This window comes from Alosa pseudoharengus, unplaced genomic scaffold (assembly GCF_046254945.1).
Source record: "Alosa pseudoharengus isolate Yale_2024_CS ecotype anadromous, Long Island Sound unplaced genomic scaffold, YU_APseudo_1.1 YU_APseudo_1.1_scf_23, whole genome shotgun sequence".
Lineage (NCBI taxonomy): Eukaryota > Metazoa > Chordata > Actinopteri > Clupeiformes > Clupeidae > Alosa > Alosa pseudoharengus.
In genome coordinates, this window is record NW_027468685.1 from 15,951,633 (window position 1) to 15,966,079 (window position 14,447).

General features: G+C 47.1%; 1 protein-coding gene across 1 annotated transcript in view; it reads right to left on the reverse strand.

The window, feature by feature from the left end:
• Window positions 1-14,447, reverse strand: part of elp2 (elongator acetyltransferase complex subunit 2) — a 30,610-nt gene that overhangs the window by 5,108 nt on the left and 11,055 nt on the right. The window contains exons 11-20 of the mRNA XM_076301770.1: window positions 12,105-12,236; window positions 11,570-11,719; window positions 9,733-9,924; window positions 9,395-9,464; window positions 9,106-9,204; window positions 7,827-7,884; window positions 6,775-6,847; window positions 5,195-5,399; window positions 764-885; window positions 426-565 (exon numbers count right to left, since the gene is read on the reverse strand). Coding sequence (XP_076157885.1) covers window positions 426-565; window positions 764-885; window positions 5,195-5,399; window positions 6,775-6,847; window positions 7,827-7,884; window positions 9,106-9,204; window positions 9,395-9,464; window positions 9,733-9,924; window positions 11,570-11,719; window positions 12,105-12,236 — 1,241 coding nt within the window. The remainder of the gene's footprint in view (window positions 1-425; window positions 566-763; window positions 886-5,194; window positions 5,400-6,774; window positions 6,848-7,826; window positions 7,885-9,105; window positions 9,205-9,394; window positions 9,465-9,732; window positions 9,925-11,569; window positions 11,720-12,104; window positions 12,237-14,447) is intronic.

Consider the following 14,447-nt stretch of genomic DNA (forward strand, 5'->3'; position numbering starts at 1 on the left):
AGGAATAATAAGGATCATTTAAGGTCCATTTACAACACCTGCATGATAAAGACATGAGAGCCTTTAAAGGTGGACAGTAGCCATGTGACGCGGCCTGTGTGTGGGGAAGGTTCAAAAGGAGGTCAGAAGAGATGTGTGTGTGTGTGTGTGTGTGTGTGTGTGTGTGGGGGGGGGGGTAGAGTAAGTAAAGTAAGTGATATCAAAACAGCACAGACTCCTATCAGCGGGTTTGGGATTCAGGAATGTCGACCGGCAATGCTGCCACTGCTCTACTACCCACTATGCACGTGCTGAGGGTGAGAGAAGAAGGTGGTGAGGGGTAGTTTTGCACCAGTAATCAGGGCAGGGGAAGGGGCAGAAGGCCACAGCGGTGGTGGGGGGTGGAGAGAGGGGCAAGAGGGGTGGGTGAGGGGGTAGTTTCCTACCTGTTGTCAGGGCAGGGAAAGGGGCAGAAGGCCACAGCGGTGGCCGAGTCGCCCACGTCAAGCACAGAGGAACAGGGCATGATGGGCTCAGTGCCCTGAGCCACAGGGTCACCTGAAGCACCGTGACCCCACACTATCACCTGTCCACACACACACACACACACAAACACAAACAAACAAACACATTTAGAAACGCACTAAAATACACATCTCAATACTTGCCACATTGAAAAATGACCTATCCACAACAAACAAACCAAACACAGATTGATTACACAGACAGCAACACATGCCTTCACATAAGCTTGTGTGTTTGTCAAGCCAGTGATGTGCCGTACCTTCTTGTCCCGACTTGATGTGACAAAGTACTTGTTGTCAAAGCTCCAGTCACACGACCAGATGATACGTGTGTGTACTGCCGTATTCTTACTCGTGTGTGCATACAGAGAAAAATGTGGCTCTGTCAAGAAACAAACAAATCAACAAAGCATATCAACAAATAAACACAGATGAGATAACAACGGAGAGGTGATTTATCATAACCAGCGTGTTAACTTTGTGACATATTGAGCAACTTCTCGATCAACCCATACCACGAAAGGTGCATACGCTTTAGCCGAGGTATGCTGCCAGGGCAATTTAAAGTTACTGATGCTACAGTATGCAGCTCCTACACGTCCCTACATCAGAGTCATTTCATACTCCCATGGACAAAACAGGACATAATACGCAACACGCCTCTCATGCCTTTGTATCACCATGTTAAGGTTTATTTAATTTCTTTAAAACATTTCACATTTCACAGATTAAAAGGAAAGTACTGCAGGAATAATTGGTCATGGCCCCAGCTGTGGCGATCCGGGTTCCATTACCGCCCCGTGGTCCTTACCGGATCCCACCCCGACTCTCTCTCCCACTCGCTTCCTGTCATTATGTCTCGCTTCAAGACATAAAAAGCCCCAAAAAATATACTTTACAAAGAATAATTGGTCATAAACTCGGCCTGCGTTGGTGAACATGGCGCTTCATGTAAACACGCACAAACTTCAGATTGGGTAACACAGTGTCGACTAAATGGCATCTAAATCACCGGCTAACAGCACTGTTCAACACCAATTTAAGATATCAGTTTTTGTTAACCCTGACCTGGATAACCCTGTGTCAATCTGAGTGGGCTAAACCAAAGTCCTTTTAGGCAAGTCCCTCCACTTGGCGGCCATTTGACAATGCTTTTTGGGCACTCGTAGGGCATCCATTTTTGGCAGGAATGCGCGTGCGCAAGGCTTCAAGACACCAATCTTGCTCCAGCGGCGAGATCAGTATAGGTATAAGAATATTTTTTTTTTGATCCCGTGAGGGAAATTTGGTCTCTGCATTTAACCCAATCGGTGAATTAGTGAAACACAAACAGCACACAGTGAACACACAGTGAGGTGAAGCACACACTAATCCCGGCGCAGTGAGCTGCCTGCTACAACGGCGGTGCTCGGGGAGCAGTGAGGGGTTAGGTGCCTTGCTCAAGGGCACTTCAGCCCCGGCCCACTCAAGGCTCGAACCGGCAACCCTCCGGTTACAAGTCCAGAGTGCTAACCAGTGGGCCACGGCACAACACACCATATGATTGGCTCAATGTATGCACATCACACCACATGATTGGCTCAATGTATTCACATGTCGACGTTTTGCCGAGGAAGGGGTGGGATATGTGTAGACAACGGCCATATTGGCGTGACAAACTAGCCCCATGCATTTCTATGGAGTATTTTTTGAGTGCTGTGTCTCCTCATTAGAAAGTCTCTGGCTAAACTCCCTTCGTAGCATAGGCAACAGCTTCAGGACACCTGCCTCAATCTTTTCACCATCACCTAAAACAACACAATGGAATAATGCAATCACACACACACAGAGCTCCTCTGTTTCAATTGCAGAAATCACCTCATGGCCCAGCACCATGATGTTAGTCAAAAATTTATTCAAGGAATATTCCCACTGGTGGGGCTGTTTGATGAGAGTGGAAGTTAGCCGATAAAGAAACACACACCCATGGACACTGACACACACACACTTAGATGTGGTCCACTTGGGATGAGGGCTGTGTTTCTAACTTGCACTGCCCACTAATGAGCGGCCCAAACTTCTCTCCTTCATCTCACTTTCGCAACTCCGCTCCACCGGGCATATATCTTCCTCCTCCGTCTCCACGCCTCACCCCCTGGTTTCCTCCCCAGTGCCGTGCCATCACACACACACACACACACACACACACACACACACACACACACACACACACACACACACACACACACACACACACACACACACACACACACACACACACACACACACACACACACACACACACACACACACACACACACACACACACACACACACACACACTTATGTCCACCACTGCCCTGTCTCCACAGGCCTGATTCTTCGCCATTGTTCATATTTAAACTCATTCACAAGCACCCATACATTCACTGCTCCTGAAGCAAAGTTGCTGATCGTCCAGAAAAGTTTATAATCACTCGGCCTGAGCCACTTCGGTTGTCTGATTTACTGAGTCAGGATTCCGTCATGAGAATACCCGAGTTGTTTTGAGCACACACATCGAATAAACAGCTAGAGAGCCTTGAGGAGACATTTGCTGAATCTGATAAAAGTACATTGGATTAGAATTACAGACTTTCTTATTTTTTACCTTTAACTCTGTGCACATCTCTCTCCCTATACTTCCTCTATGTTTACTCTCTCTCTCTCTCTGTCTGCCGCTCTCCATCTGAGGCAGTGGTGTGGTTAAATGGCGCTGGGTTGCAGTTGTGTGGTTAGTGGCTCTAATGTCATATGTCTAGCCGGCCGTGTCAGGAGACACCGTCACACTCGGACAGCACCAGAGAGACAGAGGAGAGGGTCAGTCTCACTCCACCAGAGAGAGAGAGAGACAGAGGAGAGGGTCAATCTCACTCCACCAGAGAGAAAGAGAGACAGAGGAGAGGGTCAATCTCACTCCACCAGAGAGAGAGACAGAGGAGAGGGTCAATCTCACTCCACCAGAGAGAGAGACAGAGGAGAGGGTCAATCTCACTCCACCAGAGAGAAAGAGAGACAGAGGAGAGGGTCAATCTCACTCCACCAGAGAGAGAGACAGAGGAGAGGGTCAGTCTCACTCCACCAGAGAGAGAGACAGAGGAGAGGGTCAATCTCACTCCACCAGAGAGAGAGAGAGACAGAGGAGAGGGTCAATCTCACTCCACCAGAGAGAGAGAGAGACAGAGGAGAGGGTCAATCTCACTCCACCAGAGAGAGAGAGAGACAGAGGAGAGGGTCAGTCTCACTCCACCAGAGAGAGAGAGAGACAGAGGAGAGGGTCAGTCTCACTCCACCAGAGAGAGAGACAGAGGAGAGGGTCAGTCTCACTCCACCAGAGAGAGAGACAGAGGAGAGGGTCAATCTCACTCCACCAGAGAGAAAGAGAGACAGAGGAGAGGGTCAATCTCACTCCACCAGAGAGAGAGACAGAGGAGAGGGTCAATCTCACTCCACCAGAGAGAAAGAGAGACAGAGGAGAGGGTCAATCTCACTCCACCAGAGAGAAAGAGAGACAGAGGAGAGGGTCAGTCTCACTCCACCAGAGAGAAAGAGAGAGACAGAGGAGAGGGTCAATCTCACTCCACCAGAGAGAAAGACAGAGGAGAGGGTCAATCTCACTCCACCAGAGAGAGAAAGAGAGACAGAGGAGAGGGTCAGTCTCACTCCACCAGAGAGAGAGAGAGTGGGAGAGAAAGAGGGGGAACAAAAATAGTGTGAGAGAGACAAAGACAGATAGAGAAAGAGAGATAGATAGATAGCTGGAGAGACCGTGTGTGAGAAAGAGATGGAGATAGTGTGTGTGAGAGAGAGAGAGAGAGAGAGAGAGAGAGAGAGATGGAGAGACAGTGAGAGAGAGAGAGAGAGAGAGAGAGAGAGAGAGAGAGAGAGAGAGAGAGAGAGAGAGAGAGAGAGAGAGAGAGAGAGAGAGAGAGAGAGAGAGAGAGAAAGGGAAGAGGAAAGACATGGAGGCCAGGGCTCATCTGCTGAATAGAGATTTCTCGGTGGCACGATCAGGCAGCGTTTAGTAAGGGGAGGGGGCTGCCTGATGGGCTCTGGACTCTGACACTGCTCTGCACACACACACACACACACACCTCTACCCTGCACACCCTGCATCCGAGTGGCTGTGAGTAATATAGGCCTGAACAAGAACAGACTGCAGATCCCACCTTCCAGCAGAGAGAGAGAGAGGGAGAAAGAAAGGGCAGAGAGGAAGAGAGAGATAAAGGGAGAGACAGAATGTGACAGCAGAGTGAGTGTGAAAGATGGTGAGGGGGAATAGCAGGAGAGAGAGAGAGAAAGACAGACATAAAAAGGAGGGGGGGGGTTAACAGAGAAAGAGAAAAAGAGCAAGAGAGAGAGAGAGAGCAAGATGTCCACAACCTCTGGCTAGTTAGTGTCACAAGTGATTTACCCCTGCTCATCTGGAATGGGAATTGGACACTTTCTATGCAGCAAACAAGAGGGAGGGTGGGAGGGAAGAAAAGGCCAAGAGAGAAACAGAAAAGCCCACAGCTTGAAAGCTGGACAATTTCCCCAGCACTGCGACTTTACAGACCAATAATGCCTTAATGGTCATCTGAAAGGATAGAGTTTGAAAAAAATAAGAAATGTTTGTTTGCCTTGCTCTTGTCAAGCGTGATGAATAGAGTCAAACAGCTGTGCGTCTCTACCTGTGCTGTCGGGGGCAGAGGTGGGGTCCTGGTCCTCGCGTCTCCATAGCGACCAGGTGCGGTCGCGCGAGACGGCGAGCAGGAGGCGGGAGTCGGGGGAGAAGGCCATCTGCGTGACGGTGAGGCTGTGGCACGGCAGAGACTGCAGCTGCCGCCAGCAGGAGGCGCTCCAGAGCAGGATGGCCGCGTGCTCCGCCTTAGAGGCCTGGGAGGAGGGGGGGAAGAAGAAGAGGAGAGCGAGGAGTGAGAAAGAGATGAAAGATAAGAAAAGAAAAAGGATAGACGGCAAAAGAGGAAAGGAGAAGAAGATGCATAGATGAGGCAAAGTAAGCTAGAAAGAGTACGAAAGAGAACGAGTTTTAACAAAGGCATATAATCTCTAGTATAATGTTTAGGCCAAGCTTTAAATGAGGATATTTCATACAAAACTTGCATTTAAAATTATGATTCTATGGAAATTACACAAAATCAAAACAATATTTAAAGTGCTTTCCAAATTCCTGTTAGTGTAAATTTAATCGTGATGGGGTATACCATGCCGCCTGAAAAAAAAAAGCTTTTTAAATGATGAATCTAATCTTGCTTCTAACGCAGCTCCCTCTCCATAACACATGTCTGGTCATCAACATCTAGCCCTCACCCAACCCACCGTGTTAACGCCAGTCTGGAGAGGGGCAGCTGGACTGACCCGAGGTCCCTGCTCTGCAGCCATCCATCCACAGCAATATGCTCAATGAGCCCAATATGGCGACACTGCACCGGCCATATTTGTCTTTTCGTCCCCCCCCCCCCTTTCTTCTTTCACACCAGAACACGACCCCAAAGTCAGGACAATACCTGCTCACCCGAGACCTAACTTAACTGCAAAAACGCTTAATTAAAGAAGAAACTCTGAGGGAGAAGAGAGGGAGGGGGAGAGGGGGGAGAGAGAGAGAGAGAAGAAAGGACAGAGGGAGAAGAGGACCATGGGGTGGGCAATGAGAAGGGAGATCTGGAGGTCCTGTTTGACCTTTGGGGAGTGCGGCCGATCGGCACGGTCAGCAGCTAATGAAACACTTGGCGCTGGCGTGTGAGACAGGTGCCCTGGCGGGACCGCTGACAGCACCCCAACCACCGCCACCAGCCGCGAGATGAATTAATTACACCGGCATCCGGTAGCACACGGTGGAATTTCACAGTGTGTTCGTGACGATGTGTGTGTGCGCATGTTTGTGTGAGAGTAGGCACAGAGAGGAAACAGTGTGTGTGTGTGTGTCTGTGTGTGTGTGTGAGAATGTGTGTGTGCATGTGTTTGAGAGAGTGAATGAGAGGGAGGGGTGTTAATATTTTTGTGTGAGTGTGTTACAGAGAGTATGAGAGAGAGAGAGAGAGAGAGAGACAGAGAGGGAGAGAGAGAGAGAGTGAGTGTGTGTGTGTGTCTGTGTGAGCAGGTGTGTGTGAGTGTGTGTGAGCGCAGGTGTCTCGTGTTTGTTTAGTTGTCGTCAGACTGGGTGGCAGCTGTGTGGCTGTGCGGTTTTCATGTCTTTGCGGCTGTCTGCAGTGGACTGTGGACTGCGATGTTCTTGTTATCAGGCGGGTACCTTGCAGGCGGAAGCGACGAGTGTCCTTGCCGCGTCCGACGCCAGACAGAAGAGCTCGAAGCCGTGGCCGTACCTGGAAGGAGGAAGAATACGAGGAAGAGGGGGGGGGGGTTGGGTAATTAGACACTCTCGATGCTGTTTCACCGAGCTAAAGGACAAACTTCACCCTCGCTTTGGGAGCCGGGATGCAAACGAGCTGTCAATCAGATCAATCAAGCAAAATTGCCACGCAGCTGCTTCCAACCACAAACCATGTGCACACACACACACAGACAAGGGCAATTCCAAGAGGTATGACTTTTAGGCAGACCCTCAAGCGGCTGCTCTTCATTAGCCATTAAGTGTTCTGTATAAACAAACACATCACACACACACACACACACACACACACACACACACACACAAGAACTTAAGGCTTTCTGTCTGATGATGACAACTGATTGTGCTCTGGGCTTTGAACTTCATTCATGTGAACAGCAGAAAAAAATTGAAAAAGTATGAAGAAGTTATTTACTGGAGTTCACAATGGCAACCATTTTGGACTTGGAGCTGAAATTGCCATTACCGAAGCACATAGTTATATGCAAAATATGTGGGTGAGGTAAGGCTCTTACTGATTGAGGGGAAAAAAAGAAGAAATAAAACAAGTTACATAAAAGTGGGCCCTACTTGAGATTGATTTCTGTATTATTGAGAAACACATTTCTCAGCGGGCGTCTCCGCCGGCAACCATCAACAACACAATGGCTGCACTTTTGAGTAAATGTCAGGATAATATGTCAGACTTTTTCGGTGCGAAGGACGCGGTGCTTGGCGGAACAAGCACTCGACGCCTTGACACCTCCATCAAGAAGAATGAAAAATAATTCCAGTATTCGGCTATGATATGAACAAACAGCATGGAACGAGGGGGGGGGGGGGGGTGTATGGTTGACGGCAAATGTGAAGGCAGCTCAATGGTCCTGTGGCACTTTCAGTCAAGTATGAGAGTGGTGAGGTTGTGGTGGTGGTGGTGGTTGTTGTTGTGGTGGTGGTGAGTGGAGGGGACTTACAATTTCTGGACCTCTGGCCATAGAGTGTTCTGCAGAAGGTGGTCCTCGGGCGGAGGTGCTGTGCATACAAACAAGAAAACATAAATAAATAAACAAACAAACAAACAAACACCCAAACAAACTCGCCGGGCTCACAGGCTTGGGAGCAACTGGTGGGGCTGGTGGTGGTGAGCAAGTCAGACAGACTGAGGCCCGGCACACAGACAGACAAACAAATAAATAAAAGCAATGCAATAAAAAGCTACACGTATAGCTGGTGTCTCTAGACACCGCGCTTCAGTCTAATTCAGCAGGCAGCCCCTGTCCTCTTCCCTCCACTCCGCGTCGGCAGAAATCCCTCACCCAATTTTCTCCTAAAAAAAGCCCATTCCGCTTTGCACCAAAAAAAAAAAAAAAAAAAACTGGCCTTTATCTCAATTTTCAGCGTCTGTTGGCTCTGGAATAGGTGGCAGCAAACCTGATTTAGCTGCGCCGTGCCGCCGATTGCTGGCCGGTGGGGAGAACCCATTCAGGGGCTCGGCGTCTCTGTGCTCAGACACTTATGCAACAGGCTGACTGGCTCGCTTGCACAGGTCCTGAAATGGCCCCGGCTGCCCCCCCCCCCTGCCCCTCCCCACCATCACCTCCCCTTCTCTTCAAACTCCCCAATTCCATTTGGTGTCGGATTCCCCAGACTTTTACTCTAATTGTGTCCTGGCCTCACCCCCATGCAGAGAGAGAGAAAAGACAGAGAGGAGGGGGGAGAGAGAGAGAGCGAGAGAAAAAAAAGAAGAAAGGAGGACAGACAGACAGACAAAGATAGGGAAAGATAAATAGAAAATAAGCGAAATAGACGACACGCTTCATTCCACCTTCACCTCTCTGCTTCCTGTCCTGAACCCACCGGTCATTAATTTTTCAACTTTTTTTCTCACAAATTGCATAACAGCTACTCTAATTATGATTTTAGACTAAGGAGCTTGGGGGCTCACAAGCCACACGGGCCCTTTCTCCCTCTCCTCTCGCAATACACCTGTCCCTGACCTCCCTCTCCCTCTCTCTCCCTCTCATCTGCAGTATATCGGTTCATCCTCTGGTTGTACAGTTCGGCCCCCGCAGCCAACCACTAATAGCTAGTTGTCATAAAAATGGGGCATCATGATCTCATAAAGACATGACCAGCAGGCTACTAAGGGAATGTTCTCTCCGGTGTTGTTTAAAGCAAGCACACCCCTGGCCTTACGTAACTCTATGGGTGGTTGTGTTGAATGCGTGTGTAGCTTCACTGAAGTCTATTTACCAGTGAGAGTGAGGGGCTGGAAGTGAGTCTCTTTATATTGGTCTGATACACTGCTGTAATCCCCATCTCCCTGTTTCCGCATCTGAGATATCAGGTCACCTGTGGATGCAAGAAATTAAAAGAACAGACACCAATTAAGAACGACATCTTCAATTAAGAAGCACAATAATCTTAAAGCATTTATATGTATTGAATCCATACAGAGTATGCTGTATATATTTCCAGTGAGACAAGCCAAGAGAAGACATGAAAGACCAGGTAGACATCCAAAACAATTAACTGTAAACACCTTGAAAGACAGCTTTATTTGACAGGCCTAGGGCAGGTGTGCTGGCCCCCTCAGGTAAGTCGACGGTGTCCTGAGCACACACATAGGAAGTAACACAACATATTGAGCATTCATTCATTGAAACACTCCTGATGCAGCCCAGAAAAGAATCATTCTTAAATTCACAAAATTCACAAAGTGGCTTAGACCAGTTAGTCTCTAGCTAAAGGTTGTGTTCCTTTAAATGGCCCGGCCAATGCCTGAATTCTGGCACAGTGCCTAAGAACGAAGATGTCTGCTAATTAGACTGGCAGCAAGTTTGTGATACGCAAACGTCCTGCATGTTTTCCTAGACTCACGTTGGAGGCCAGCAGCTGGTCAAGAGAGGTGGCGGAGATGTTGGCAAAGTTCTCCACGAAGTTGCGGGGGGCGCGGAACACGCGCAGCACCTTCTCGTCGGCACCCGTGACGAACTGGAAGCGGCCCACGGGGGCCAGACACTGCATGTCGTAGCCGTGGATCTGCGGCCTGCAGATCTCATGCCAGGTGGGCTGCGAAGGAAGATGGAGAGGAGTGGAGAGGTGAGAAAGAGAGGAAGAGTATAAAAAGAGAGCATAAATGAGAGAAAGCATGCGAGCGAGCGAGAGAGAGAGAGAGAGAGAGAGAGAGAGAGAGAGGGAAGAGGTAAGAGAGAGTGAGAAGTGGTGTAGAATGAGTGAGATCGGGATTAAGAGAGAAAGATTAAAAAGAGAGATAAGGAAATAAGGTGCGGAGATAGGTGAGAGTATAGAGAGAGCGACAGGGAAACAGAAGCAGAATAACACAGAAATTGTACAGAAATGATTGTTAATATTTAATATAATTATTAATTCAAAAACTTTCATTCTAATTAAAATGATGGAAAAAAAAACCATTACAATTCATTAATTATTAGCTAGCACTAGTTTGCGGCAACTTCCCTGTGCAAACATTGCAAATGACACTTGAACATCTCAACTATCGACTCTGCCTGCAAAGATGCTGAGAAGCGTACTTTCTCCCCATTACGCACAGACAACTTTCTATCCGATCATTTCAGCTATTTGTCCCGACTGAAGTGCTGATGATGCACTAAGTGTTTTAACCATGACAAATGTGCTTTGATCAATCCGAATTACTGTTTGCTTATTATACGTCTTCCTGCTTGAAAACGATGGCTTAAGGAAACGAGTGATCGCTCAAAGTGGCAGCCCCAACTATTTTTCACCGCCCCCACCCCCCACCCTCTTCCTGCTCCATTTTTGTCAGGAGGAAGAGACTGTTTAAAATTCAAGCCCACATGTGGCCGCATTGTAAAAACGAGGAGCTAAAGACCCCGCGAAGCGACGCAACTCGTCTCTGTCGGCTCGGGTGATGTAGGGCGCAAAATGAAAGAATAATATTAGCCCATCGAGGGGATCGTTTCCTTTTCGTTCAGGTTTACGGATTCCTGGGCACCCAGTGTGATCATTAAAACATAAGTAGAGTGGAGAGGAACAAGGGTGTGTGGATAATATATCCATGACATGAATGCTGTGCTAATAGTACTGCAATGTCAATGCTATTAGAAGCTCCTCAGCTAGATCAAACCACACTTACAACCTTTACAGAGTCCAAAAATCAAAGAAGCATAACTCCTTTAAAATAGTTTTTTTTTAGTTCAGTTAGTTATAATAATTACAATTATCTATTACATTTCGGTTTACTGTATTGGTATTACACACAGTTCACATAGCAGCTATGATCAAACACTAATCAATATGTCTCTTTGTGTGGATAAAGTGTCAAGTGTCTATTTGTTCTAATGGAGAGCTAAATCTCCAGGCCTTGAGTGTATGACAAATTCCAGGACTCTTATCACATTTCTTTATGATAATCTGACAAACTGTACAGAGAGGGATCCTCTCTGCCAACACAACAGATTGTGAGGACAACCAATCATTTAATTTCTGTGAGGTCTTTCACAACATCTGCTAAATGTACATAGTCATTTCCCAATTAGATTCAGTGTAATGCAATCCTAACGTGGAACAACCATCACAACAAAAATGGCATCTTGTTAAGACAGAAGGGCAGCAGTTTCTTCAGAGATATATCACCAGTTGTTATGGGGGTGTTTTGGCAGGAATCTAGCCTGTGAATAAGAATGTGTGAATGTATCAGGGAATGGGGGTTCACCTGGGTGCAGCCCTTCCTCCTCCAGGGTGTGAAGAGTCGGGTGGTCTGGTCAGAGCCTACGCTCAGCACAAACTCCCCCTCCGGCTCCCAGCTCAGGTCCTGCACCGAGTTAAAGTGGCCCGAGATGACCACAGCTGGACTCCACAAGGCCTGTTGCAGGCACGCAGACACACACACACACACACACACACATTAAGACAGTTACATACATATGGCTACTATATAGGTTTATACACACAGAAACAATGGATACAAACAAAAAAATGACATGTAATGGAGAACAAATAATGACCATTACATGCACACTGGCATCTCCACATATACAGATGACAGATACAATGACAGAGAAAAAGGACACAAACCAATTCAAACAGAACACAAACATACTGTATAGACATACTGCATATATAATAATGACGCACTCACGCACGCACACACACACACTGAGGCATTTGTGTTATACCAACTGGACACACATGACCACACATTTAATGATCAACACAACTGCTCCTAAATGCCACGTGTGTGTGTGTACCTCCTGGCTGTGGTTTCGATGCCACAGGTGGAGCGCTCCATGGAAGGCGTGTGCCAGAATCATGGACCCGTCCGGACTCATCTGGCAACCGTAGAAGCCCAGGGTGTTCCCCCCGACCTCGCCGACCCGCACCTGGGTGTCACAGAAATACAGACAGAGAGAGAGAAAGAAAGAAAGAGAGAACAGAAAGATAGAAAGGCAGAGGGATAGAGAGAGCAGGCAATTAGGGCACACAAATAACAACACAACACAGCAGGAGACACAGTCATTAAAACAGACTGGGTGCACTGAGAGAGAGAAAGAGAGAGAGAGAAAGAGAGAGAGAGAGAGCATTCTAAAATAGTCGCAGGGATCTGTGAAGTTCAGCCTCACAATAATGATGGGGATAAAAGAGTTGGGAGATGGAGAGAAAGTCAGAAATAGAGAGATGAGAGAATAGAGAGAATGAAAAGAAGAAAAAGGGAGAGAGAGAGAGAAAGCGATCTAATTAATGGCCGCCACGAATCCTGGAAATCAGAGGCGACATGCGCGTCTGCTCCCCATCCAACCATCTATTATTAAACACGCACCATAAAGAGCAGAGGGGACGCAAGATAAATCAGCAAGACAAGCCAGCGCAGGAATTATGCAAAGTGCCGCCTGTTAGGGAGGCATAAATTGCACTTGGGCTCGCGCTAATGCGCCCTGAAGAAGGCAAAAACAGTCGCAGCGCACCGTGTCAAATTAAACAAATAAGGGCAACGGTGGGGCTCCACAACATAGCCCTGGATCGGCACCAACAAATTTGGAGTCGAGTCGAGTTGAGCGAGGGTCGGGAAAAAACCCTGATCCGGAGAGGCCAAGGGGAGAACGCTAGCAATCATTAGTGTGTGGCGGAGGGGAAAGAGTGAGCGTGGCTAATCTGTTGCAGTTTATATTTAGATGAATATTTACGACAGATATTTTTGTGAGAAAACACCACAAGAGATTAGATAATGTGTTGAGAAACAAGCGTTGGAGACCCAGAAGACGAAAGAAAAAAACAGACGAAAAAATAATACATAAGGACCCCCATGCGTCAGAGAGAATTAAATCTGCTAGATTAAAAACTTGGGATTTCTGAAGATTTGCATTTTAAACCAGCACTATTATCTTACCGTAGGCAGTGCCACAGAACAAAATCCATTTTAATGGAATGACTCCATTGAAATAGGCCTACACCAAAAATATATTTTTACAAAATCATGCACTTAAAAAACCTGCCAGTAAGCAATTACCAATGTAAAACCCATCACATAACAACCATTAAAACTGATTAAAACATGGTTTAATCATTTCTATGTAATTAACACCATTTCTGCATTTCAATTTGATTGTTAATAGAACTAACACTCTGCTGGATTTGTTCTGGTTCCCTGTGGCTTGACACGAGCCATTTGAGATTGCTACCCGTGACCTGTCAGTAGAAAAGCTGAAGCTTCAGGCACGGTAGAGACTAATAATGGCTCATACCCATCAGGGTCCAGGGTCTTGCACTCTTGACAAAATGGTGATTTGAAAAAAATATTGGTCATTGCCTCAAAGGCAACCTGCCCTTCACAGGAAAAGCTCCATCTAAAATCTGACACATCTCTAGCCCAATATGAAATAGGTAGGTATGTGTGATGGTGTTGGAAACAGTCTTCACACTTCCATGTTTGCATTTGGTCAAGTGGACATCCATTAAACATGCCTTGGAAGGACAGTGAAGACGTCCCTTCGCACTCATGTCAGCCCTCCATAAGCAATCAATCCCCTGACCTTGGCGTTGATGGAAAACCAATGAGTTGAAATCCTAAGCGGCCTCAAGACAATTGGCTACTTTGGGAGAAAAACACATTCGTTTAATAACCTTGTAATGAGTTTTCAACATGACGGCCACAGCTCGGACCGCTGAACACCTATCCTTGTCTCGCTGGAGGGGAATGTATGCTGAAGATGCCCTTCAAATCTTTGTTCCTCCAACCAGAGCCCTTAAAAGCGTCGATAAGGCGGAACTAATGACCGCACAATAAAGACCGCCTTTGGCTTCCAAACGGTCCCCATCTCTTCCAGCCTGTCCTGGAGAGAGTGAAGCAACATTAAGCAGATTGATTTTTGAATTCTGGTCCACATCGGTAACGGTAAATCACACTTTAAACGCTCACGGATGTAACTATGCAATCAGTCATGTTTACAGGAAGGCATAAAGTGATTGAGAAACAAAACGAAACAAGAGAAAAAAGGATGAAGCAAAACAGCGATATGGATCTGTTGTGGGAAATTTGTCTAGCTGCTCAATGCGGAGGAACGTGATGGCGGGCGTAATTTTTTTACAGTGCCAAG